Source organism: Rhinatrema bivittatum, chromosome 9 (genome assembly GCF_901001135.1).
Source record: "Rhinatrema bivittatum chromosome 9, aRhiBiv1.1, whole genome shotgun sequence".
In the NCBI taxonomy this organism is placed as follows: Eukaryota; Metazoa; Chordata; class Amphibia; order Gymnophiona; family Rhinatrematidae; genus Rhinatrema; species Rhinatrema bivittatum.
The window spans coordinates 17,742,774-17,768,894 of record NC_042623.1 but is presented as its reverse complement, the minus strand read 5'-3'; the positions used below and the strand labels follow the sequence as shown (position 1 = coordinate 17,768,894).

The 26,121-nt window shown below is 48.6% G+C and overlaps 1 protein-coding gene across 3 annotated transcripts in view; it reads left to right on the top strand.

Moving 5' to 3' along the window:
• The window catches only part of TASOR2 (transcription activation suppressor family member 2), a 236,780-nt gene that overhangs the window by 73,418 nt on the left and 137,241 nt on the right, over positions 1-26,121 (top strand). For all 3 annotated transcript variants that reach the window (XM_029617192.1, XM_029617191.1, XM_029617193.1), the window contains one exon: positions 24,380-24,483. In XM_029617192.1, the coding sequence (XP_029473052.1) occupies positions 24,380-24,483 (104 nt within the window). The remainder of the gene's footprint in view (positions 1-24,379; positions 24,484-26,121) is intronic.

Here is a 26,121-nt window from a genome sequence, read left to right as displayed (position 1 = left end):
TCACCCGATGCTCTTACAGCTTATGACCCGGGAATGGGAAGCGCTGGAGGCCAGTCTGCGGGTCAGTAGGGGTATGGAGAAGCTTTATCTGCTTCCAGAGGAGTCGTTAGATCTTCTTAAGATTCCTAAGGTGGACGCGGCCGTTTCAGCAATCGCCAAGCGCACAACTATCCCGGTGACAGGAGCGGCTGCGCTTAAAGATCTCCAGGATAGGAAGCTGGAGGTTCTTCTCAAAAGGATTTTTGAGGTGTCAGCGCTCTGCATCAGAGCAGCTGTCTGTAGTAGTCTCATGCAGAGAGCAACCCTTAGATGGGTGCAACAGTTGCTCATGGCTCAGGAACTTCCCCCGGCAGAGGTGGACCGTATGGAGGCGGCAGTGGCTTATTCCGCAGACGCTTTGTATGATCTCCTCCGTACCTCATCGCGCACGAGGTCTCCTCCAAGTCTTAGTTGGGTTCTTTCCCATTCAAAGGAAAGCTTTTATTTGGCGATGATCTAGAACATCTCATTAAGTCCTTAGGGGACAATAAAGTGTACAAGTTTCCGGAGGACATGCCTAGACCTTCTAGGACCTTTGGTTCATCTCGGGGTCATTTTCGGGGGCAGCGCCGTTACAGAGCTCTGTCCTTTGCTCCTCAGCAGCCGTTGACAAGGTCCCAGGCTTGGGCTCATTCCTTTCGCAGCTGGTGGCCGGCTCGTGACGGGGCCTCCCAAGGATTCTCTGGCAATAAGTCTACCCAATGAAGGTGCGCTGGCCAACTCCTCCGTTCTGGAGATAGGAGGTAGTCTCTCTCTGTTTCTCGAGGAATGTGTCAAGATCACCTCGGATCAGTGGGTTCTAAACATCATAGAACACGGTTACGCTTTAGATTTTGCTCACCTGCTCAGAGACCTCTTTTTGGTGTCTCCTTGCGGGTCTCGGGCAAAACAGCAGGAGGTAAATCAAACCCTGTGTCAATTGAAAGTCTGAGAGCGATTGTTCCAGTTCCGCCAACCGAACGCCTGACCGGCAGGTACTCAATTTATTTCATGGTCCCCAAGAAGGAGGGCTCCTTCCGTCCGATATTGGACTTGAAGAAAGTCAACAGGGTGCTTCGGGTACCTCGCTTTCGCATGGAGAATTTGAGGTCAGTCATTGCGGCCGTCCACAAAGGGGAATTTTTGGCCTCGTTGGATCTGACAGAGGCTTATCTTCACATAGGAATCCGAGATCATCATCAGAGGTTTCTGTAGTTCATAGTCTTGGGTGAGCTTTACCAGTTCCAAGTGATTCCTTTCGGTTTGGTGATGGCTCCCCACGTCTTCACCAAGGTGATGGTGGTAGTGGCAGCGGCTCTCTGGAGGGAGCTCATTCGGGCAAAGTCAGAAGACCTTTGCAAGATGGCGGTTCAGTCGGTCTTGCATCGTCTTCACTTGCTCGGATGGGTCATCAATTTCTCCAAGAGCCAGTTGGGTCCCGTCCTAGGTGTTGGATTTCTTGGGAGCCCGATTCGATACGGCTGTGGGCAAAGTTTTCCTCTTACAGGAGCGGATAGACAAGTTGACGACTCGGGTTCGCCAGCTGTTGGCCCTCCCGACGCCCAAGGTATGGGACTACTTACAAGTTCTTGGTTCTATGGCGTCTACTCTGGAGTTGGTCCCCTGGGCCTTCGCTCATATGAGGCCTTTACAGAGGGCGTTACTTTCCTGCTGGGATCCCAAGTCGGAAGAGTTCCAGTTACCCTTACTACTCCTGGACCCTGCCAGAGCCAGCCTCGGATGGTGGTTAGTTCCGGAATATTTGTGACGCGGAGTGGACCTCGAAGACCCTCAGTGGGTGATTGTGACAAGGATGCCAGCCTCTCCGGTTGGGGGGCAGTTTGCCAATCACAGTCGGCACAAGGTCAGTGGACGTGTCAGGAGGCAAAGTGGTCCATAAATCGATTGGAAACGAGAGCGGTCCATCTGGCTCTGCGCAGTTTTCTCCCTCTTGTCCGGCATTAGGCGGTCCGGATTCTGTCAGACAACACGACGACGGTGGCATATATCAATCGCCAAGGGGGAACAAGAAGTCAGCCGGTAGCCGGGGAAGCAGACAAGCTGATGGTATGGGCGGAATGCAATCTGGCCCGATTGGCAGCTTCACACATAGCCGGTGTGAACAACGTGCAGGCGGATTTTCTCAGTCACCAACAATTAGACCCCAGAGAGTGGGAGCTGTCTGACGACGCGATGCAGCTCTTGACTTGCCGGTGGCGAGTGCGCCGTTTGGACTTGATGGCAACTTGGCGAAACGCAAAGGCGGCTCGTTTCTTCAGTCGCAGAAGGGAGCACGGGGTGGAAGGAGTGGATGCCCTGGTCCTTCTGTGGCCCCGCAACATTCTGCTCTACGCTTTTTCCCCCTGGCTGTTAGTGGTCAAAATCCTAAGAATAGAGGCCCAACCAGGATCGGTCATTCTCGTAGCTCCGGAATGGCCATGGAGGCCGTGGTTCGCAGATCTGATCAAATTGGCAGTGGACGGTCCTTTATGTCCTGGTCACCTCCCGAATCTACTTCGGCAGGGTCCGGTATTTTTTGATCGGGCAGATCACTTTTGTCTAGCGGCTTGGCTTATGAAAGGAGACAGTTGAGAAAGAAAGGTTACACGGATTCAGTCATCTCCACCCTCCTACGGAAACGAAATACTTCTACTTAGCTCACTTATGTTTGGGTTTGGAAGGTTTTTGATTCATGGTGTAGCGCGTTGAAGGTTTCCCTGCAGCGAACCACTATTATGCATATTCTCGCCTTCTTACAGGAAGGATTGAAGAAAGGGTTGGCGTACAGCTCGCTCCGGGTTCAAGTTGCAGCTCAGAGCTGTTTCAGGGGGAAAGTTGATGGAACATCCCTTGCAGTTCATCCTGATGTGGCACGTTTTCTGAAGGGTGCCAAGCATCTAAAGCCCTCCCGGTTCATCTAGTGTGCCCTTCTTGGAGTTTGAATCTGGTTCTCAGGGGATTGTGCGGTCTTCCTTTTGAACCTCTCAAATGAGCTACGTTAAAGGACTTAACGCATAAGGCTTTTTTCCTTGGGGCTATCTGTTCGGCCAGGCGAATATCTGAGATTCAAGAGTTATCCTGCTGGGAACAGTTTCTGCCGATTTCGGAATCCGGGGTGTCGCTCCGAAAGGTACTTTCTTTTTTACCAAAAGTAGTGTCAGCATTTCATTTGAATCAGTTAGTAGGGTTGCCGGCTTTCTCAGATTTAGATCGTGATTCCCCTCAGGCTTGCGACTTGAGGAAATTGGATGTCAAGTGGGTTCTCCTTCGGTATTTGGAGGTGACTAATGAATTTCGGTTGTCGGTCCATCTTTTTGTTGTATGGAGCGGTCCTAAAAAGGGGCATAAGGCATCAAAAGCTACCATTGCCCGATGGCTGAAAGAAGCTATTACTTCAGCGTTCCTATGTCATGGGTGGCCGGTACCAGATGGTCTGAAAGCTCATTTGATCAGATCTCAAGCGGCATCTTGGGCAGGAAGCCAGTGTGTTTCGCTGCAGGAGATTTGTTGAGCAGCCACTTGAAATCCTTACACACTTTTGCTAAGCATTACCGTTTGGACGCCCGAACCCCGAAACGTCGATTGTTTTGGCAGCAGTGTACTTCGAGCAGTACTCTCCAGGTCCCACCCTATTTAGGGCAGCTTGGGTACATCCCAGTAGCCTGGACTGATCCGGGTACGTATAGGGAAAGGAAAATTGGTTCTTACCTGCTAATTTCCATTCCTGTAGTACCACGGATCAGTCCAGATGCCCGCCCAGGGTATTCTGTTCTGGAGAGTCCACTCGGTAATAATAATAATAATTTCAATTTCTGATTTTCTGCAGACTATATGAAAGAAGATGAAGATATTGGATATATCCGACTCAGTACTCTTTTCCATGTGTATAGTTTTCAAAGTTTATTCTTCAGATAAATTGTTGGTCTAGCCATTGGTTCTTAAATTAATTCATTCTGCTATGGTATTGATTATACTGAAGGATCGCAGGTGGCACACCAGGCTAAGAGGGGGTGCCTTTCAGCTTTATCTCTGTCTCCATCTGCTGGAAGGGAGGCATAACCAGCAGTCTGGACTGATCCGTGGTACTACAGGAACGAAAATTAGCAGGTAAGAACCAATTTTCCTTTTCCTTTGTTCTGAAGTTACTTTTTCTGACTTTTCCTGGAGCTAGCCTGTGGAAAATGTAGCATGCTTCCTTTACGGAGATGTAAGTTTCATACCATGGTTTTGTCTAGCGAGAGGGGTAAGGAGAGTTGCAGAGGGGATGCTGTTGAAGGACAAGAAGCCCCTATTTCTAGGGGGTGAACACATTCCCTGATGCACTATTACACAGAGCTTGTAGGCCAGTGTCCGTGAAGATGGAACTCAAATCAATTGGCCAAACTGGATCCTACTGGGCATTTGAGGAAATTACCAACATTACTCTCTGCATCAATTGTAGGGGGTGGCAGGAAATTTGAATCAGTTATCAACAAGGGCACTGAGCTTGGTGGTCGGTGAAACAGCTAAGTATGGGAAAATGTGTGGGAGCTTGCTGGGCAGACTGGATGAGCCGATTGGTCTTTTTCTGCCGTCATTTCTATGTTTCTATATATGGAGGCAGAAGGGAGATGTGAATGGAAAGGTGAAAGTGGGATTATAGAAAACCCTTTTCCCTGTACGTACCCGGATCAGTCCAGAACGCCTGGGTTAATTCATCCCTGCCAGCAGATGGAGACAGATGAGCCTCGCTGACACTACTTGATAAGCCCTGGTGCCACCTGCAGTAGCTCAGTATTTATCTGTCTCCAGCAGATGGCTGGTGCATTAACCTGCAGGGCTTTTCTTTTTACCCATGCTGTTTTTTCCTTTTAGATTTTTCTTTGCGGGTGAGCCTTCCTCCCAGGGGATTGGTTCCTTGAGGAACCCTTCTCTGCTCGGTTGAGGTGGACCAGTTGAGGTCCAAGTTATACCGTGGGGTGTAAATCTGGTGGTCCAGATCCCTCCCCTCATGAGGCCGGCCATGCGGCTTGCAGCCTTTTCCTTTTGGTCAGAGGTTTCTCTCCCTTTATTTCAGCAGCTGTGTTGAGCTGGACAGCTTTTTTCAGCTCTGAGAGAGATATGTTTTTTGTTAACTTTTAAAGTTTAAAAAAAAAAAAAAAGTTTGTAACAAGCAGTAAGTCGGCTGATGGTAAGGCTCCGGGGTGTGTCTCTCTTTTTTTCTCCCCGCCCCTTCCCCGATCGGGTTTCTTTTCGGCACTTTTCTTTACTTTTAATTTTGAATTTTTTCCTGTGATTACCGGCATGGTTTGCGGCTCGGCTTGCCGCGCGTGTGGGTCAGTCCCAGCACGTCTCAGTCGATCAGGCCTCTGTTCTGGGTGTATTTCGGGGGGAGGGCCCTCTCTTCTCCCGGGGAGAGGGGGGGGGGCAAACGCCAGCGCCTCTGCAAAAACGTGGCTGCCGCGATCGGACCGGTTTTGCAGCCTCCTGCTACCGCCGGGTCTGCCGGCTCCCTTGAAACGGGAGCGGCGGCCATTTTGGATGCGGTTTCGCGCTTACCACCATTATCGGAGGGAATGGGGGATTCTCCTCCGAGGCTTTCTCCTGTCCATCCCAGGACCCCTGATGCGCAGGGTCTCACTGGAGGTGCAGGTTCTTCGGATCCCTTACCTCAGGGACCGGAGGGAGGCCAGATCCCCAATTTGCTCCCGGGTGCCGTCCCTTTTCCACAGATTTCATTCTCCTGATGCACCAGGCTTACCTGGCGCAGCAGGAGGGGATGGGGGGGGGCTCCGGTTTTTTGGCCCCTCCCAATCAGGATCCGCAGCCTATTAATTCCTGGACGGGACCCGCGCAGCCGTGAGACTTGGCCATTCCGTCGTGCCTGGCCCCGTGGGGTGACAGGGGGCTCACAGGTCCCGACTGGGGTGGCGCCGGATCCGGACCAGGGAGATGACATAGGACTGCCATCAGTGGTGGAAGGGTATGATCCCAAGATTCTTCGGTTGTTCCTGAGAGAGGAGCTGGCACCTCTACTTCCGCAGATCCTTGAGGAGCTGGGGTTGAAACCCCTGCAGGAGGTTCCGGAGGTGGATGATGTGGACCCCGTTCTGGATAGTCTTCGTGCTCCCCCTTCAGCCTTCCCGTACCATAGGTCGATCTGGCAATTGATTGAGCACAAGTGGGATTCTCCTGACTCAGGTTTGAGGGTAGGTAGGGCTATGTCCAAGCTCTACCCGTTACCGGAGCAAACCTTGGAGCTTTTTGCACTTTCACAGGTGGATGCGGCAGTTTCCGCGGACACTAAGAAGACTTCGATTCCCGTGGAAGGGGCCACGGCCCTCAAGGATCTCCAGGACCGAAAGTTGGAACTTCATCTCAAGAGGGTTTTTGAGAGTGCAGCCTTGGGGCTCTGGGCTGCCATGTGCTCCGGCTTTATGCAGAGGGCATGTCTGCGATGGGTGCAGAATTTTCAGGATGCACCTCATGGGACCGATACGTCGGATGCGGATTGCATGGATGCGACGGTCGCGTATGTAGCGGATGTGTTGTACGACTTGGTACGTTCGCTGTCACCTGTCATGAGTTCGGCGGTCACGGCCAGACGGTTACTTTGGCTCTGTCTCTGGTCCGCGGTTGTCTCTTCTAAGACCCGGTTAGGCTCTTTGCCTTTCAAGCGTCGTCTTTTGTTTGGTGAGCAGCTGGAACAACTCATCAAGCAGCTGAGTGAGTCAAATGTTCACAAGCTGCCGGAGGACAAGCCGAGGAATCACCAGGCGTTTCAATCCAGATCGTGCTTCAGGGACTCCAAAAGCCTTTTCAGCAACTGTGGGGCTCCTGCTGGGACCAGTCCTTTCGCAGAGGGCGACGACCTTTTAGAGCTCCCGCGACGGGAGGAGCAGCAGTGGTCAAGTCCTCCCAATGAAGTGAGGCCGGTTCACTCCGCCGTTCCCTATATAGGGGGCCGGCTGGCAGATTTTTACGGGGAGTGGACCAAAATCACACAGGATCAGTGGATACTCTGTGATAAGAGACGGTTACACTTTAGAATTTGCACACTCCGTTCCCGACCTCTTCTTAATCTCCCATTGCGGGTTTTCAACAAAGTGCCGAGCAGTTCGAGAGACGTTGGGAGCGGTGATTCCGGTACCGCCTCGCGAACGGGGCAGGGGTCGCTACTCCCATCTATTTCGTTGTCCCGAAAAAGGAGGGGACGTTTCGCCCCATTTTGGACCTCAAATCAGTCAACAGGTCCTTACATATCCCACGTTTTCGAATGGAAATGCTCCGCTCGGTGATAGCGGCGGTCCGTTCTCGGGAGTTCTTGGCATCCGTAGATCTGACGGAGGCATACTTGCATATCCCAATTCGTCCAGCGCATCAGCGACTTCTCCGTTTCGTGGTGTTGGGTCAACATTTCCAATTCCAGGCTCTGCCTTTCGGGCTAGCGACGGCTCCCTGCACATTCACCAAGGTGATGGTGGTGGTGGCGGTGGCTCTCCGATTGGCTAATTCGGGAAAAGTCATTGGAGGGTTGCCGTGCATCAATTCAGAAAGTGGTTCGCCTGTTGGAGTCTCTCAGCTGAGTGGTGAACCGGACGAAGAGTCACTTAGAGCCGTCCCAAGTACTCGAATACCTCGGCGCTTGTTTCGACGCGAGCCAAGGCAGGGTGTTTCTCACACAGGAGAGGATGCTCAAACTTCGGTCACAGGTTCGCCGCTTATTAGCATTGAAAATTCCATGAGCCTGGGATTTCCTACAGGTTCTGGGTTCGATGGCTTCCACCCTAGCATTGGTACTGTGGGCCTTCGCGCATATGCGTCCACTTCGGAGGACTCTGTTGGACAAATGAAATCCTCTGTCACAGTATTTTCATTTACCGGTTTTTCTGGATGCGTCGGCACGGAACAGTCTATCATGGTGGCTACAGTCTTTCAATCTACAGCGTGGAGTCAGCCTAGAGGTTCCGGAGTGGGTGGTTCTCACTACCGACGCCAGTCTCTCTAGTTGGGGAGCGGTCTGCGAGCAACAATCGGCCCAGGGTACTTGGTCGGTGATGGAAGCCTCGTGGCCAATCAATCGGTTGGAGATCAGAGCGGTATGGCTGGCACTTCAAACCTTTCTTCCCCTCGTTCAGGGACGTTCGGTCAGAGTTCTGTCAGACAACGCCACAACGTTTGCGTATATCAATTGCCAAGGCGGGACCAAGAGTCAAGTGGTAGCGATGGAAACGCGAGAGCTGTTTCAATGGGCAGAAAGGTATTTGATTCAGCTAGTGGTCTCTCATATCGCAGGGGTCGACAACATTCAGGCCGATTTTCTCAGTCATCAAACCTTAGATCCAGGCGAGTGGGAGTTGGCGGAGTCCGCGATGCGGCTCATTCGGAGACGGTGGAGCCGTCCCCACGTCGATTTGATGGCGACTCGGCTCAATGCGAAAGCTCCTCGGTTCTTCAGTTGCAGGAGAGAGTACGGGGCCGAGGGAGACGATGCTCTAGTTGTGCCTTGGCTTCCGAAAGTCTTACTGTATGTATTCCCGCCGTGGCCACTGGTGGGAAAAATATTGCGCAGAATAGAGAAACACCCAGGAAAGATGATCCTGGTAGCTCCAGAGTGGCTGCGTCGATTATGGTTCGCGGATCTTGTCAATCTAGTGGTGGATGGTCTGTTGCGCCTGAGTCACCTTTCAGAACTGCTTCATCAAGGTCCCGTATTTTCCAATCAGGCAGATCACTTGCGACGGAGAAGATACCCAGAACCGATGATTACTACACTTTTACAGACTCGGCGGCAATCCACTTCTCTCTCATGTGTTCGGGTCTGGAAAGTGTTTGAAACTTGGTGTTCCGATCGAGGGGTTCTTGCGGTTCAGGCCTCGATATCTCACGTCTTGTCTTTTCTACAAGAGCTTTTAATTCCCTTAAAGTGCAGGTCGCGGCGCTTGCTTGCTTACAAGACAAAATTGAGGGTTATTCCCTGTCTTCTCACCCTGTCTTCTCAAATTCTTAACTTCAGAGAGTTAAGAATTTGAGGCCTCCGGTACGGAAAATTTGCCCTCCCTGGAATCTTAATCTGGTTCTGCGAGTATTGTGTGATGCTCCATTTGAACCTATTCGGAGAGCGACTCTTAAAGATTTGACTCTCAAGGTGGTGTTCTTGGTGGCCATTTGTTCTGCTAGGAGGATTTCAGAATTACAGGCCTTGTCTTGTAGAGATCCATTTCTTCAAATATCTGATTCAGGTATTACGTTGCATACGGTTCCTTCATTTGTCCCAAAGGTAGTGTCTGCCTTTCATGTTAATCAGACTATCGAGCTCCCAGCGTTTACAGACTCGGATGCTTCTATGCAGCATGCTTGGGAGCTTAGGATGTTAGATGTCCGTAGAACCTTGCTTCGTTATCTCAAGGTTACTAATGAATTCAGAAGATCGGATCATCTGTTTGTGTTATGGAGCGGGCCAAAGAAAGGGGTACCAAGGCCTCCAAAACAACGATTGCCAGGTGGCTTAAGGAGGCTATTGGGTCAGCATACCTTCTCAAGGGCTGTCAGGTTCCTGACGGTTTGCGAGCTCATTTGACGCGGGCTCAGGCCGCTTCATGGGCGGAGGTGCAGTTGGTATCTCCGCAGGAAATTTGCAGGGCAGCGACTTGGAAGTCTCTACATACTTTTGCATGGCATTACAGTTGGATTTGGGATTTTCGGATTCCATATCTTTTGGTGAAGGTGTCTTGCGAGCGGGGCTCTCCAGGTCCCACCCGCTCTAAGAAGCTTTGGTACATCCCAGGAGTTCTGGACTGATCCGGGTATGTACAGGGAAAAGAAAATTGGTTCTTACCTGATAATTTTCGTTCCTGTAGTACCAACGGATCAGTCCAGAACCCACCCGGGTTAGAAGGGAGAGTCATCTGTTCAGCTATAACTTTGTCAGTAAACTTCCGTTCTTTGTTGTAAACCTATACACTTTTTTCAAGTTATTTGAGACGTTTTTAGTCAGTTATTGCACATAGTGTTATTTTTCAGCTTGGGTGCAGATCAATACTGAGCTACTGCAGGTGGCACCAGGGGTTTTCAAGCTGTGTCAGCGAGGCTTTATCTGTCTCCATGTGCTGACAGGGATGAATTAACCCAGGAGTTCTGGACGATCCGTTGGTACTACAGGAATGAAAATTATCAGGTAAGAACCAATTTTCTTTTATAAGACCAGGCACTGCTGTATAATTTACTGCCTCATGCTTCGTCCTATATTGTTATACCTATATGCTTAACTGATGTTCCCAGTACATACCCACATCAGTCCAGACGCCTTGGTTTTGCCTCCCTACCAGCAGATGGTGACATAGAAAGTTTCACTGACGCTGTACATAACCCAGTGTGCCACCTGCAGTTCCCCATTATTTCTCTGTCTTCAGCAGATGGTAGATGGTGTAAAACCTGCAGTCTGGAGAAAGAGGGGAAAAAAAAAAAGATTAAAAGACAAAACAAATTTCTGGATCTTCCCAGGGGATTGTGAGATCCTGGTGTGAGGCAGACGAGCAGGGGTTTGATGACCCTTCTGATAGCTAGGTCTGGAGGTCCGTGGGGTGACATCTGGTGGTCCTGATCCCTTGTCCCCCATGAGACAGCGGTGGAACCTGCTGGCAGTTCTACACCGCAAGCTCAGTGGAGCAGGAAATTATCCCTTTTATACAATTTATCCTGGGCTGGATTGTTAAAGTTTGGCGAAAGAAGAGTGATATAGCCAGTGGTCTGGATCTTTTCTGATCTGCCATGCAGCTTGCGCTCCTGGAACCTGAACCTCTGCACCAAAGGAAAGTATTAGTTTCTATGGGGTACATATTGAAAACTATAAATTATTCATAAGCAATAAGGTGTAACCAAAACCCACAATAATCAACAATATACACCTTTACTTCAACTTTAGAAATGGGCACAAACTATGTATGCATGAAGCAATAAAAAAAATCTTTTCATGCAGTATTTAAGCGCATGTGCCTATGGATGGAGCTGAGTTAGCCGGTTAACAACCTATCTCTGATATTCGGAGATAGACGGTTAAAAGGTGAGGTGAAAGAGGCTATTTTAGCCAAAAAAAAATCCTTCAAGAATTGGAAGAAGGATCCATCTGAAGAAAATAGGATAAAACATAAGCATTGTCAAGTTAAGTGTAAAGCATTGATAAGACAGACGAAGAGAGAATTTGAAATGAAGTTGGCCATAGAGGCAAAAACTCATAATAAAATCTTTTCTAAATATATCCGAAGCAAGAAACCTGTGAGGGAATCGGTTGGACCATTAGATGACCGAGGGGTTAAAGGGGCTCTTAGGGAAGATAAGGCCATTGCAGAAAGACTAAATGAATTCTTTGCTTCTGTGTTTACTAATGAGGATGTTGGGGAGATACCAGTTCCGGAGATGGTTTTCAGGGGGTGATTGAGTCAGACGAACTGAATGAAATTACTGTGAACCTGGAAGATGTAGTAAGCCAGATTGACAAACTAAAGAGTAGCAAATCACCTGGACCAGATGGTATGCATCCTAGGGTACTGAAGGAACTCAAAAAAGAAATTTCTGATCTATTAGTTAAAATTTGTAACCTATCATTAAAATCATCCATTGTACTTGAAGACTGGAGGGTGGCCAATGTAACCCCAATATTTAAAAAAGGCTCCAGGGGTGATCCGGGTAACTATAGACCAGTGAGCCTGACTTCAGTGCCGGGAAAAATAGCGGAAACTATTCTCAAGATCAAAATCATAGAGAATATAGAAAGACATGGTTTAATGGAACACAGTCGACATGGATTTACCCAAGGGAAGTCTTGCCTAGCAAACCTTCATTTTTTTGAAGGAGTTAATAAGCATGTGGATAAAGGTGAACCGGTAGATGTGGTGTATTTGGATTTTCAGAAGGCGTTTGACAAAGTCCCTCATGAGAGGCTTCTAAGAAAATTTAAAAGTCATGGGATAGGAGGCAATGTCCTTTCATGGATTACAAACTGGTTAAAAGACAGGAAACAGAGAGTAGGATTAAATGGTCACTTTTTCTCAGTGGAAAAGGATAAACAGTGGAATGCCTCAGGGATCTGTATTTGGACCGGTGCTTTTCAATATATAAATAAATGATCTGGAAAGGAATACGACGAGTGAGGTAATCAAATTTGCGGATGATACAAAACTATTCAGAGTAGTTAAATCACAAGCGGATTGTGATACATTACAGGAGGACCTTGCAAGACTGGAAGATTGGTTATCCAAATGGCAGATGAAATTTAATGTGGACAAGTGGAAGGTGTTGCATATAGGGAAAAATAACCCTTGCTGTAGTTACACGATGTTAGGTTCCATATTAGGAGCTACCACCCAGTAAAAAGATCTAGGCATCATAGTAGATAATACTTTAAAATCATCGGCTAAGTGTGCTGCAGCAGTCAAAAAAGCAAACAGAATGTTAGGAATTATTAGGAAGGGAATGGTTAATAAAACAGAAAATGTCATAATGCCTCTATATCGCTCCATGGTGAGACCGCACCTTGAATACTGTGTACAGTTCTGGTCGCCGCATCTCAAAAAAGATATAGTTGCGATGGAGAAGGTACAGAGAAGGGCAACCAAAATGATAAAGGGGATGGAACAGCTCCCCTATGAGGAAAGGCTGAAGAGATTAGGGCTGTTGAGCTTGGAGAAGAGACGGCTGAGGGGGGATATGATAGAGGTCTTTAAGATCATGAGAGGTCTTGAACGAGTAGATGTGAATCAGTTATTTACACTTTCGAATAATAGAAGATCTAGGGGGCATTCCATGAAGTTAGCAAGTAGCACATTTAAGATTAGTCAGAGAAAATTCTTTTTCACTCAACGCACAATTAAGCTCTGGAATTTGTTGCCAGAGGATGTGGTTAGTGCAGTTAGTGTAGCTGGGTTCAAAAAAGGTTTGGATAAGTTCTTGGAGGAGAAGTCCATTAACGGCTATTAATCAAGTTTAGGTAGGGAATAGCCACTGCTATTAATTGCATCAGTAGCATGGGATCTTCTTAGTGTTTGGGTAATTGCCAAGTTCTTGTGGCCTGATTTGGCCTCTGTTGGAAACAGGGTGCTGGGCTTGATGGATCCTTGGTCTGACCCAGCTTGGCAATTTCTTATGTTCTTATATTCTTAACTCTAAACATGCCATAGGCAGGTCTAAAGTTAGCCGGATACCACATATCTGGCTAATTGTAACTTATCTGAGTTTATTCAGTAGTGCAGCCACGCTGCTGAATATCCCGGTTAAGTTACCTGGATATGGATATCCGGTTAACGTAAGTAGTCACTTAGCGGCTGAATATTTATTCCTATGTATCTTTATTTGTTCTCAGAGTAAAAAAAAAAAAAAAAAAAAGAGAGAACAAGGAACTAGTTAGAGGATCTGTGCAGCATCGAGGTCCTGGGGGGAGCTTCTCTGCCTGCAGAGGAGACCAGGTGTTGGCTCCGTCACGCTGAGGGACTGTTCCCCTTCTTGCCATTGAGGTACTGGTGGTGCCACAGGTGCAGGGAGGACAGCATGCGCAAAAGCAGCTTGGCATTCAGAGGTCTGTGTCCAGCATTTCTGCACCAGTAGAACAAGCCTCGTGGGTGATTGGGTCTAGTGCTGATGCTTTCCCTGTCAGCGTGGAAACGGCAGCCATTTTCAATTCCTGGTTCTGGTTCTGAGTTCTGGTTTCGGGAATCCCCTTCTCAAATATCTCTGGTGGTTCCCTGTTCCACAGAGATGCAGAGAGGCACTTGCACTGAGGAGGGGTCTCTGGTTCTGGTAGAGGTCTTCTGCCAGTTTTTATTTGCTTATGCAGAACAAGCAGCAGGGGGTGCTGACTCTCGGCCCCAGTCTCCATGGATTCTTGGCCATTCAAGAGGCCTGAGCTGTTGAGAAGCTCTTCAGGTCTTCGATGATTTTCAGTGCTGCTGAATGTGCAGGCAGGTTTGCTTAGCCACGTGGTTGGCCGCAGTAGTAGTTCTTTTCCCACATGCGTAGTCATGTGCATGCATTTTCGCCGCATGGAGGTTGCATACTTGGGGACCTGTGCACATAAGGCTGCGGCTTAGATTTCAGCATGCACGTCTGCAACCTAGACTTGAGTGCCAATTTGTGCGGGTACTTGTGCGCATAAGACTGCAACCTACACTTGAGCACGCATTTGCGCAGGTATTTGTGTGTGTACAACCATGGTCTATACGGACATGTATCTACGCATGACCTTCTGCACATATGACCGCAACCTTGAGAGCATATTTTCACGCGTCCTTTTCAGTTCCTATGAGCTCCCGGGGGTTTGTCTTGGTTGCGCTGGTTCATTTTTTGGGCCACGATCCTAATTTAGCTCGGGAATCATGCTGCATGGTGCGGCCTGCAGGCAAGAGTTTGTACCAGGTGCTTGTCGGGAGGGGAAGGCTCTTCGAGGAAGCTGATTCCGGCAAAATTGCATCGCAGCAGCTCTAGAGCACGCAGGGACCCTGGTAGGGCAAAGTTGTGGCAGCCTCAGGATCCTTTTCTTCTCAGCACAGGTACTGAAGCCTTACTGTGAATGTTCAGGCAGCAGGAGAAGGCTGCCTTGGGGGAGGGGAGCTCTCCGCCAAGTCCTGTTGCCCTGGGGGAGGTGACTTGCAGGCAGCACAGATCTCTTCCTCAGAGGAGGAATGGAGGAAGGACTCGGATGAGTCTTCTTCCTCATTCTCCGATTTTGTTTTGTTGCTGCATAAAGCCTTCAAAGGGTACTAAGGTACCCCGTGAGATCCTGCCATTGCTGGGGGCTGAGACAGGGGCTTCATCACTCCACAAGTGTACCAAGTCACTCGGTGGCATAGAAGCCCCCAAGGCCAAACGCCCTCTCCGGTCCTTTTCATGTTCAGATACGGACGGGGTGGATGAAGGCGAGTCTCCTCTGCAAGCCCCTGGTGAGGGGCCTGGCTGCGGATCAGGATCACCAGCTCCAGCCAGCCAAGCCAGTAGACGCGCCTTTAGTGGAGGATTATGATCCCAAAGTGGTCCACCTGTTCAGAAGGGATGAGCTCGGTTCACTTATCCCGGCCATTCTGGAGGAGCTGGGCATTGAGGTTCCTCCGGAGGACTCACAGTTTGGGGCTTTGGATCCGGTGATGGTGGGCCTCAGGGGTCCAGTTCGATCTTTTCCATTTCATATGTCAGTTACAGATCTTTTGTTTAAGGAGTGGAACACTTCGGACCTTGGTTTAAAGGTAAGTCTGGCTATGGACAAGTTATACCCGCTTCCAGAGGAAGCGCTGGACCTCCTTAAGGTCCCTAAGGTGGACGCCACAGTCTCGGCAGTGACCAAGAAAACCACCATCCTGGTAACAGGAGCCACTGCCCTGAAGGATTTGCAGGATCGCAAATTGGAGTTGCAGCTTAAAAAGATTTTTGAGGTTTCGGCCCTAGGAGTCTGGGCAGCTATGTTCAGCAGTTTCGCGCTGCGAGCCAGTCTCCCCTGGGTTCAGGATTTGCAAGCGTAGTATTCCTTTCTGCGAGTGAGGTGGTGCAAGCAGGGCGCCTGGAGGCGGTGATAGCTTACAGTGCTGACACGCTTTATGACCTGTTGCGGACTTCTGGCAAGACTATGGTCTCGGCCGTGTCAACCCGCAGGTTCTTCTGGCTTAGACACTGGGCTGCGGATGTTTCCTCTAAGGCTCAATTGAGTTCCTTACCCTTCAAGGATAAGCTGCTTTTTGGGCAACAATTGGAGGAAATGATAAAATCTCTGGGGGAGATTAAAGTCCATAGGTTGCCGGAGGATAGACCCAGGACGAGAGGATCCTATCCTCAATGGGTGAGATTTCGGGGAAATCACCTGTTTCGCTCTTCACGTTCCGCTGGTTCATCCTTTCACCAGGACCCGGCCACCAATCTTCTTGGAATCAGTCCTTTCGAGGGTGCCGGCCTACCAGAGATTGAGCTCCACAATCTCATGGGGGTCCCAAGTCAGTGAAATGAAGCGAGGCCGGTCCACTCTTCTGTCCCAAGAATAGGGGGGAGGATATTCATTTTTCTAGAAGAGTGGTCCAACTTAACCTCAGATCAGTGGGTCCTCGGTATAGTAGAACACGGTTACGTGTTAGATTTTGGTCGGCCGATCCACGAGCAGTACATGGTTTCCCCATGCGGGTACCATTTATTTATTTATTTTTAGATTTTTATATACCGGTGTTCCTGTATTAAAATACAGATCACAGGACACTGCGGCAGTTACAGGACCTAGGCGCCATAGTTCCAGTACCCGCAGGAGAGCTCAGGTGAGGGTGTTACTCTGCCTACTTTTGGTGCCCATCCTAGACTTAGAGAGAGTCAATCGGACTCTAAAGGTGCCTCGTTTTTGGATGGAAACTCTTCGCTCGGTGATAGCGTCTGTACACAAAGGGGAATTCCTAGCATCTCTAGATCTGACAGAAGCTTACTTGCACATTCCTATATGCCCAGATCATCAGAAATATGTGGTTTGTGATCCTGGGGCATCATTTTCAATTTTGCGTGCCACGGTTCGGTCTGGCGACAGCGCCCAGAGTCTTCACCAAGGTGATGTGGTTGTTGCAGCGGCCCTGCGAAAGGAGGGGATTTTGGTACACCTGTACCTGGACGATTGGCTGATTCGAGCGAAGTCAGAACACCTTTGCAGGGCAGCGGTGCAGAGGATGCTACACATGTTGAGCTCGTTGGGTTGGGTGGTCAACCCCAACAATCACCTGGTTCTCTCCCAGTCCTTGGATTTTTTGGGTGCTCGGTTCTACATGATCTTGGGAAAGATTTTCCTTACTGAAGAAAGATTGTCCAAGCTTCTCACTCAGGTAGAGTCCTTGTGATCCATGCCTCGTCCCAGGGGATTATTTGCAGGTCCTTGGTTCGATGGCTTCCACTCTTGAACTGGTACCCTGGGTCTTTGTGCATATGTGTCCTCTTCAGTCAGCCTTGCTCTCCCGGTGGATTCTGCTCTCCGAACAGTTTCATCTTCTCCTCCCACTGACGGATTCGGCACGGGCCAGTCTTTTTTGGTGGCTGTGTCCAAACAATTTACGAGGGTGTAGATTTGGAAAATCCCTCCTGGATAGTGGTAACCACCGATGCCAGCCTCTCCGGGTGGGGATCTGTTTGTCGAGGAATGCAGTGCAAGGTCAGTGGATGAGGTCGGAGTCATCTTGGTTGATCAGTCGATTGGAGATCAGAGCGATTCAGTTGGCACCACAGGCCTTCCTTCCCTTAGTAGAGGGGAGATCAGTGCGGATTCTCTCTGACAATGCGACAGTGGTGGTTTACATCAAACGTCAGGGCGGAACTCTGAGTCCGGTGGCGACGGAGGCTCAACTTTTAATCAGCTGGGTGGAACAGCACCTGTACACAATGTAAGAGCAGCCTCTCACATTGCCGGAGTGGACAATGTGCAAGCCGATTTTCTCAGCTGCCACCAGTTGGATCCGGGAGAGTGGGAACTCTGAGGCTTTCAGTCTCCTGTGCAACCGATGGTCCAGGCCCGCGATGTATTGCAATGCCAAAGCTCCTCGATTTTTCAGTCGTCAAAGAGAGCCAGGAGCGGAAGGTGTAGACGCTCTGGTGCTTCCCTGGCCAAAGGACATTCTGTTTTACGTCTTTCCGCCATGGCCGTTGGTTGGCAAGGTTCTACGCTGCATCGAGGCTCATTCGGGCAAGGTGATACTCATCACGCCAGAGTGGCCGAGGCGCCCATGGTTTGCGGACCTTTTCAATCTGGTGGTAGATAGCCTGCTGAGATTTCACCCATCCCTGAGTCTGTTGTGACAAGGTCCCGTTTATTTCACAGAGGTAGATCGCTTTTGTCTAGCAGCATGGTTTTTGAAAGGCGGAGATGGCGAAATAAGGGTTACTCCTCGGAGGTGATTACTACGCTTTTCCAATCTCGTAAAACTTCTACCTCCATAGCCTATGTCAGAGTTTGGGGTATTTTCGAGGACTGGTGCCTGAATCAAGCAGTGGAGCCATCCAGGGCTACTATTCCGGATGTTCTGGCCTTTCTGCAGGCAGGTCTAGTAAAACGTCTAGCCTTCAGTTCCCTAAGAGTTCAGGTGGCAGCCCTTGGTAGTTTTCGAGGAAAGGTACAGGGCCTCGCTCTAGCGTCTCATCCGGATGTAGTTCATTTTCTGCGTGGCATTAAACATCTGCGTCCTCCGATTTGGAACCCCTGTCCTTCATGGAAGCTCAACCTGGTTCTCCGTGTCCTTTGTAATGCGCCTTTCGAACCGCTGAAGCGGAGACCTTGAAAGATCTTGACGTTGAAGGTCGTTTTCCTCGTGGCTATCGTATTGGCACGGCGTGTTTCGGAGCTACAGGCCTTATCTTGTCGGGAGCCCTTCTTAAGGATTTCTAACGAAGGAGTTTCTTTACGAACGGTTCCCTCCTTTCTTCCGAAAGTAGTGTCTCTTTCCATTTGAATCAGATGGTGGAGCTCCCGTCCTTGGTGGGCCTAGATCTTTCTACTTCTGAGTCTAGGGAGTTAAGACAGTTAGACGTCGGATGCATGCTGATACGTTATTTGGAGGTCACGAACGGTTTCCGTTTTTCGGACCATCTGTTTGTCCTATGGAGTGGTCCCAGGAAGGGTCAAGAAAGCTTCAAGGGCCACCATTGCACGCTGGCTGAAGGAAGTTATTGCTTTGGCTTACCTAGTTCAGGGCCGTCAGATTCTGGTCGGTCTCCGGGCTCATTCTACTAGATCGCAGGCGACTTCATGGGTGGAATGTCAGCAGGTGTTGCCGCAGGAGATTTGTCGAGCAGCTACGTGGAAATCTCCGCACACATTTGCTAGGCATTACCATCTAGATGTCCGGGCCCCAGAGCCCGGTTCCTTCAGGGCCAGTGTTCTCTGATCAGGACTCTCTCAGTCCCACCCTGGTTAGGGAAGCTTTGGTACATCCCAGGAGTCTGGACCGATCCGGGTACGTACAGGGAAAGGAAAATTGGTCCTTACCTGCTAATTTTCGTTCCTATAGTACCACGGATCAGTCCAGAGTCCCACCCATGCGGAAATGGAGAGTCCGCTCGACTGGTTGATGTTCATATTCTGCAGATTTATTCAATACATTTTGATATTGTGCGCTCACCTTCAAAGGTTAGGAGAATGGGCATTTTTTTGTTCTTGTTACCAGTTTTTATTCCCTCTGCTCTACAAGGGGGGGGAATTTTGGTTGTACTAGTTTACTTTTCTCTGCTTGGGTACAGTGTAATACTGACAGACTCTAGGTGGCACCTCAGGGGTATAGGACAGAGTCCATTAAAACTTCTCTGTCTCCATCTATTGGAGGGGAGGCAAAACCCAGGCATCTGGACTGATCCGTGGTACTACAGGAACGAAAACTAGCAGGTAAGGACCAATTTTCCTTTTCCCAGGGTCTGCAGAGCTTTCTGCAGGGATGCCCAGCGAAGGTGAAGCAACCTACTATGTAGGGATTGTGTGCTCAGGCCTCCAATTTGTCAATGACGGTAGGCAAATGCAGCAGGGAGGCTGTCCCTGGTAATGTTCAAGGGGATGTGGATCATGAGACATTGGATGATTTAATGGGGAATTGGCTTTCTCACTTCTAGAAGAGGGAGAACCTGCACATGATTGCCGCTTCGGACTCTGCTCAAAAAATATATATTTTTTTTTTTACAAAGATGTCTTGTTGACTTTGTTGACTTAGTCCCTGAACATACGCAGCGTGGCCTAAGTTTGTTGGCTCAGACCCAGAACATGCTTAATGTAGCCCGATGTCAATTTTAGGTTAAGCATCCTGTTTCTTTCAACCCTGTATTATTTATTTATTTATTTATTTATTTAACAGCTTTTAATATACCGGTGTTCGTGCAAGCACATCACACCGGTTTACAATAAACTTGAGAAAGGAGGAAATTACAAAAAACAGGGAGTGGGGGATGGAGCAGGAGCGAAAAAAAGGGGGGGGGGGGGGAGAGAGAGGGAGGAAGGTAAGGAGGAAAGAGAGCAGCTGAGCAGGTAAAAGGAACGTAGCAGTATTTACAAGAGAGGTTGCTTAACGGGGTTATACATTGTTGTTTAATTACAGCGGTTAAGGGGGGGTAAAAGATTATATAGGGGAGAAAAATGGATGCTTACTTACAACAGTTATGGGATATAATGAAAACTTATTTGAACATTTAAAAACACAAAAATGTAAAATATTAGCTTATTTACAACAGTTATGGTTATAGCAGGTACTAAAAGGGAGCTTGATTTAAGGTTTTTGGCGCAGGTTAAATGTTTTAAAATTGATAATACAGCGGAGGACAGTAAAGGGTAGCGCAGGAGTGAGAGGTGGGCTGGGGGGGATATAGGAACAGGTGAGGGGCGGGAGGGGGTGAGGGGGGAGGCTGGGGTGGATGAGGGAGGCTGGGGTGGAATAAGGGAGGAGGGACTAGGGAGAGGCTAGAGGGGGGAGACTGGGTGGACTAGGGGGGAAGGCTACGAGGGGCTGGAGTTGGGGTAAGCCTGCTTGAAGAGCCAGGTCTTAATGCCTTTTTTGAAGATGGGTAGGGAGGGTTCAAGACGGAGGTGTGTAGGGAGGGAATTCCAGAGGACGGGGCCCGCGATGGTGAAGGCTCTTTCTCTGGTGGTGGATAATCGGGCTGTTTTGAGGGGGGGGGGGTGTGAAGGGTGCCTGTGGAGGTGGATCTTGTCTGGCGGGTTGAGAGGTGGAAGTGGGGCATTTCTTTAAGCCAAGGGGGGTTGTTTTTGTAGAGGGTGTTATGAAGGATGGTAAGGGTTTTGTATTGGGAGCGGAAATGGATGGGCAGCCAGTGTAGGTCTATTAGGATGGGTGTGATATGCTCTCTTTTACGTGTATTGGTAAGGATTCGAGCCATGGCGTTTTGGAGGGTTTGGAGAGGTTTGATGGTGGAGAAAGGGAGGCCTAGTAGCAGGGCGTTACAGTAGTCCACTTTGGAGAAGATGGTGGACTGTAGGACTAGTCTGAAGTCTTGAGTGTGGAGTAGAGGCTTGAGTTTTTTGAGGATCTGAAGTTTGTAGAAACCTGCTTTAAGGAGGGACTTGATGTGAGGTTTGAAATTGAGGTGTTGGTCAAGGGTGACTCCCAGGTCTCTTACGGCGGGGGGTAGAGTGGGGGAGATGTTAGGGGGCGGTGGTGTGGTGGAGGAATCATGCTCAGATTGCTTGGATATAAAGAGTAGTTCGGTTTTAGTTGCATTGAGAGCAAGGTGAAGGTCTGTTAGTAGGGCGTTGATGGTGACTAGGCAAGATTCCCAAAAAAGGATGGTTTCATTGAGGGTTTTTTGAATGGGTATGAGTATTTGTACGTCATCGGCGTATAGGAAGAAGTTCAGGCCTAGGTTTGAGAGTAGGTTGCAGAGGGGGAGGAGGTATATATTGAAGAGGGTAGAGGAAAGGGAAGATCCTTGGGGAACGCCTTGTCTGAGGGGGACGTGGCCGGATTCAAAGTTTTCGAGTTTTATAAGGTATTCTCTGTTAGTGAGGTAAGAGGTGAGCCAGTCCAGTGCTGTGTCGGTGACTCCTATCTCTGTCAAGCGTGTGATAAGGATTTGATGATTGACAGTGTCGAAGGCTGCCGATATGTCTAGTAGGGCCAGTAGGTAGGATTTTCCTGTATCCAATTTAATTTAAAGAAGGTAAATGTGGCTCTCAAGGTTCCTCATTTGTGCGTAGAGACTGAGATCCAACTGTGAGGTCCGTCATAGCGATAGTATGCAAGGGAGTGTTCTTGGCATCTCTCGACTTGACAGAGGCATTCCTGCACATAGCCATCAAGCTGGAGCACTAGACATTCCTGAGTTTCATGGTCCTAAGGGAACATTTTTGGTTTTGAGCCCTTCTGTTTGGCTGGCGATGGCTCCACGTACCTTCACCAAAGTAATGGTGGTGGTAGTGGCCTTATTGCAAAAGGAGGATATGTTGGTGCATCCGTGTCTGGACGACTGGCTCATTCGTGTGCAGTCAGAGGTACCTTGTCAACAGGCACCTCTGTCGACAAGGTACTGATGCACTTGGAGTCTCTAGAATGGGTAGCTAACCTAGCCATTTAGTCCTCTCTGTCAATCTGAAGGAGTATCTGGAAGCTCCATTGGAAACTCTGGCAGAGCTAGTGTTCCTCATGGAGAGAGATTGCTGAAATTGTAGAGTTGGATTTGGCTTTTCATCAGGAATGTTCTGGTCATGGGACTGGCCTTTAACTCTCTTGAGAGTCCAGGTAACGACATTGGGTGGTCTCTGGGGTAAGGTGCAAAGGTATCATCTTTCTACGTATCCGGATGTAATATGATTCCTTCGAGGAGCTAAAGACGTGTGTGGAAAATGTGTCCGTCTTGGAATCTAAATCTGATCCTTAGAGATTTGTGTGAGGCTCTGTTTGATCCACTAAAGAGGGCTACGGTTAAGGACTTGACTCTTAAAGTGATTTTCTTGGTGGCTGTTTCTTCAGCCAGGAGAATTTCAGAGCTCTAGGTGCTGTCATGTCTAGATCCCTTCCTACATATGTCTGATTCAGGGGTATCTTTATGCATGTTGCCTTCTTTCCTTCCTAAGGTAGTCTCGGCATTCCATCTTAGTCAGACATTGGAACTTCCAGCTTTTTCAGATTTGGATTCCTCTACGCCTCATGTGGGAGAGCTTAGGCATGCATTATTGTGGTATCTAAAGGTCACTAATATTTTCCGTAGTTCGGATCACCTCTTTGTAGATTGGATTACCTCTTTATATTGTATAATGGTCCAAACTAAGGAGGTAAGGCATCTAAAGCTATAATTGTGTGGTGGCTGAAGGAAGCGATCAAATTGATTTACATTTCTAAAAGGGCGCCTGGAGCTAGGGGATTTAGGGGCATGCACTCGATGTGTCCTTGGGTGACCTCCTGGGCTGAGTCACAACAGGCATCTCCGCCTGAAATTTGCAGGGTGACTATAGGGAAATCGTTACATACTTTTGCTAGGCATTATCACTTGGATGTCAGGGCTCTGGCTTCCATGTGTTTTGGTAAGAATATTCTGTGAGTGGAACATTCCATGTCCTATGTTCCACTCCGTTTTTTAATGTTTGCTGCTCCGTGCAGCAAAACACTGCACGGAGCGGCAGTAGCCACAGAGGCATTCACGGAGCGGGATACCAGTAGCCAGTAGTTAGTGTTCCACCTTCACGGAGCGGAAGGATGGAGGGCTGCTATCTCCAAAAAAAAATAACAAAAAAATAAAAAAACAAACAAAAAAATAAAAACAGGGGTGGGTAAGAGTATGGGGTAAGGGTGTGGCCTGCTTGTTACAGCGGTTGCTACCCCTAATTGAGTTGGACGTTCACTTGAATGCAGATACGGAGCTGCTCTCTAAATTGATGGTGGGGTGGAGGGGAATTAGGGCTGGAGGGTACTGGAAGCCAATAGTAAAAGGTGGGAGAGAGAAAAAGGGGGGAAAAAAATGGATAAAGTGCGTAGCTTGCTGGGCAGACTGGATGGGCCGTTTGGTCTTCTTCTACCGTCATTTCTATGTTTCTATCTGAGTTCAGGGGAGCTTAGGTACATCGCGGGAGTCCTGGACTGATCCGGGTACGTACAGGGAAAGGAAAATTGGTTCTTACCTGCTAATTTTTGTTCCTGTAGTACCACAGATCAGTCCACAGCCCCGCCCATTTACTGGGGGGGGGGGGGGGGGCGGAGAGTCTGCTGCTTGTACTGTTGTTTGTATATAGTGCGGAGTTGTTGGAGGTTTTCAATTCTGATCGCTGATGTTAAATTTGGGAAAGAGTTTTTTTTGGGCAACTTCCATCTTCCTCTGGTTTGGAGGGGAGGGAGTTTGCCTAGAAGTTTATGGTGGTTGCTATCATCTTGGCTTAGGTACAGGTCAATACTGAGGGACTGCAAGTGGCCCACTGGGTTATGTACAGTGTCAGTGAAGCTTTCCCTGTCTCCATCTGCTGGCAGGGAGGCAAAACCCAGCAGTCTGGACTGATCCGTGGTTCTACCGGAAGAAAAATTAGCAGGCAAGAACCAATGTCCTTTTAGGGGAAATCAGGAAAGGTATGAAGAAAGAAAGAAAGTAAATAGTGATCTATTATTCACCGTACTTTGTAACACAAAACCTAGAAGGTGCATGATTAACAGTTCAGCAGCGAGTTTAAAATAAAGGAAATGTTTCTTTGTGCACTGCCGAGTTAAGCTTGGGAGGGAGCGTGTGGAGGGAAGTGGCATCGTGCCCCGCACCCGCTGCTTGCCACGGTAGGAAACGCGTGGCCTCATCCGTGATCTCGCCCAGTGTAAGAAGTTCCTCTGAAACCGCCGGGTGGTTTGTATGTATGAACCGGGGCACCGTACTTTGCGGGGAGGATTCATAGGTTTGCAATTTTCCTTCCCCTTTTCAGCTCAACATCAAGGCGCCTTTTGCAGTCTCTATGAAGTGATAACGACAAGTCAGAACGAAGACCAGCTGAATCGACTGATTGGCAAAATGAAAGAAAAGGATTTGGTAAGAGTGAGAAATTCTGTTGGCTGAGACTTGAGGCAGGGGTGAGGGTGGGTTTCTGATGTTTTTGTCATTAGCTTAGGTGTTTAAATTTCTCTCCCTCCCCCCTTCTCACATACAAACTATAACCCTTTGGTGCTGGCAGGATGACTTTTTATTTTCAGAATATCTTTAGCACTAGTGATGGAAGCTGAGGACTTTGCAGAGTGTCAAAGGTTTGAGGAACTACCCTTGAATGCCTTTTACTCGCCCCTTCATGTGGCTTTAAACAATTCCAATGTGTGAAAGGAATAATTGCATTAATGAAAGATTCTCTGATCCTGCATGTGAAGAAGATCAGTGAGTGAAAGCAGAGCAGAAAGCAAATGCTGCAAGGTTGAGCCATGTTTCCTGCTAGCAGGGTCAGCATGGAAAAGGTGCAGCTTAAAAGTAACGCAACCCATACGTAGCGAGAGAGGGCAGCCGGCAAACTGCAGGTTTTACTTTTATGTTGGGCTAACTTACTGTATTAGTGATTGATCTTGGAGGTAAAAATCAGGCGACTTTACATTTCCAGGTACTCTTTATGCAGGATTCTAACAAGGTATCAAAATGAAGGTTATAGGGATGCTAAAATAGTATGTTTCACTGGAAATGCCAATTGATTTAATACTGGGAAGATGAAACTGATGTCCGAATACTGGAGGAAAGAGAAAAGGTGCTGAGCTCCACGAGGAGAGGTGTTTCTGAATCGTTTCTCCCAGTGCTGAACATAAGAAACTGCCATGCTGGGTCAGACCAAGGGTCCATCAAGCCCAGCATCCTGTTTCCAACAGTGGCCAATCCAGGCCATAAGAACCTGGCAAGTACCCAAAAACTAAGTCTATCCCACGCTACCGATGCCGGTAATAGCGGTGGCTATTTTCTAAGTTAACTTGATTAATAACAGGTAATGGACTTCTCCAAGACGTTATCCAAACCTTTTTCGAACCCAGCTGCACTAACCACATCCTCTGGCAACAAATTCCAGAGCTTAATTGCGCATTGAGTGGAAAAGAATTTTCTCCAAACTCTTGGCCTGAGAGCTGCTCTGCTTACTTTCACTTTCAGTTGCATACCAATGAAAGCGAAACAGAAACTTAGCTTCCCTTCTGTGTTTGTGAAGAACATAAGTGCTAAGCTGGGCCAGACAAACGCTCCATTGAGCCCAACATCCTGTCTCCCACAGTGGCCGATCCTGATCACTTGGAAGTCGTGCCCAAGGGAACCTAATGGGCCAATCCATTTCCTGCTGTTAACTCTCAGCACTAAGAGTCTGCATTCCCCAAGCCTTGTCTGCTTATAGCTGTTAATGGCCCTCTCTTACAGAAACTTCTCCAAACTGTTTCAAAGCTATATTACAGGCCTTGACTGCATCCTCCGGCAAGAAATTCCACAGCTTAACTGTGCATTGACTGAAAAAAAAACCCCAACACTTTCTTAAATTTGTTTTAAATCTACTACCATGGCGTTGCCTCCTAATCCTAGTACTACCTGAAAGGGTAAATAACTGTTCCCCACTCATGATTTTAGAAACCTCTCATATCCCCTCTATCAGTTGACTCTTCTCCAAGCTGAAGAGCTGCTAACCTGCTTTCCTTTCTTGATAGTCCATTTCCCTTT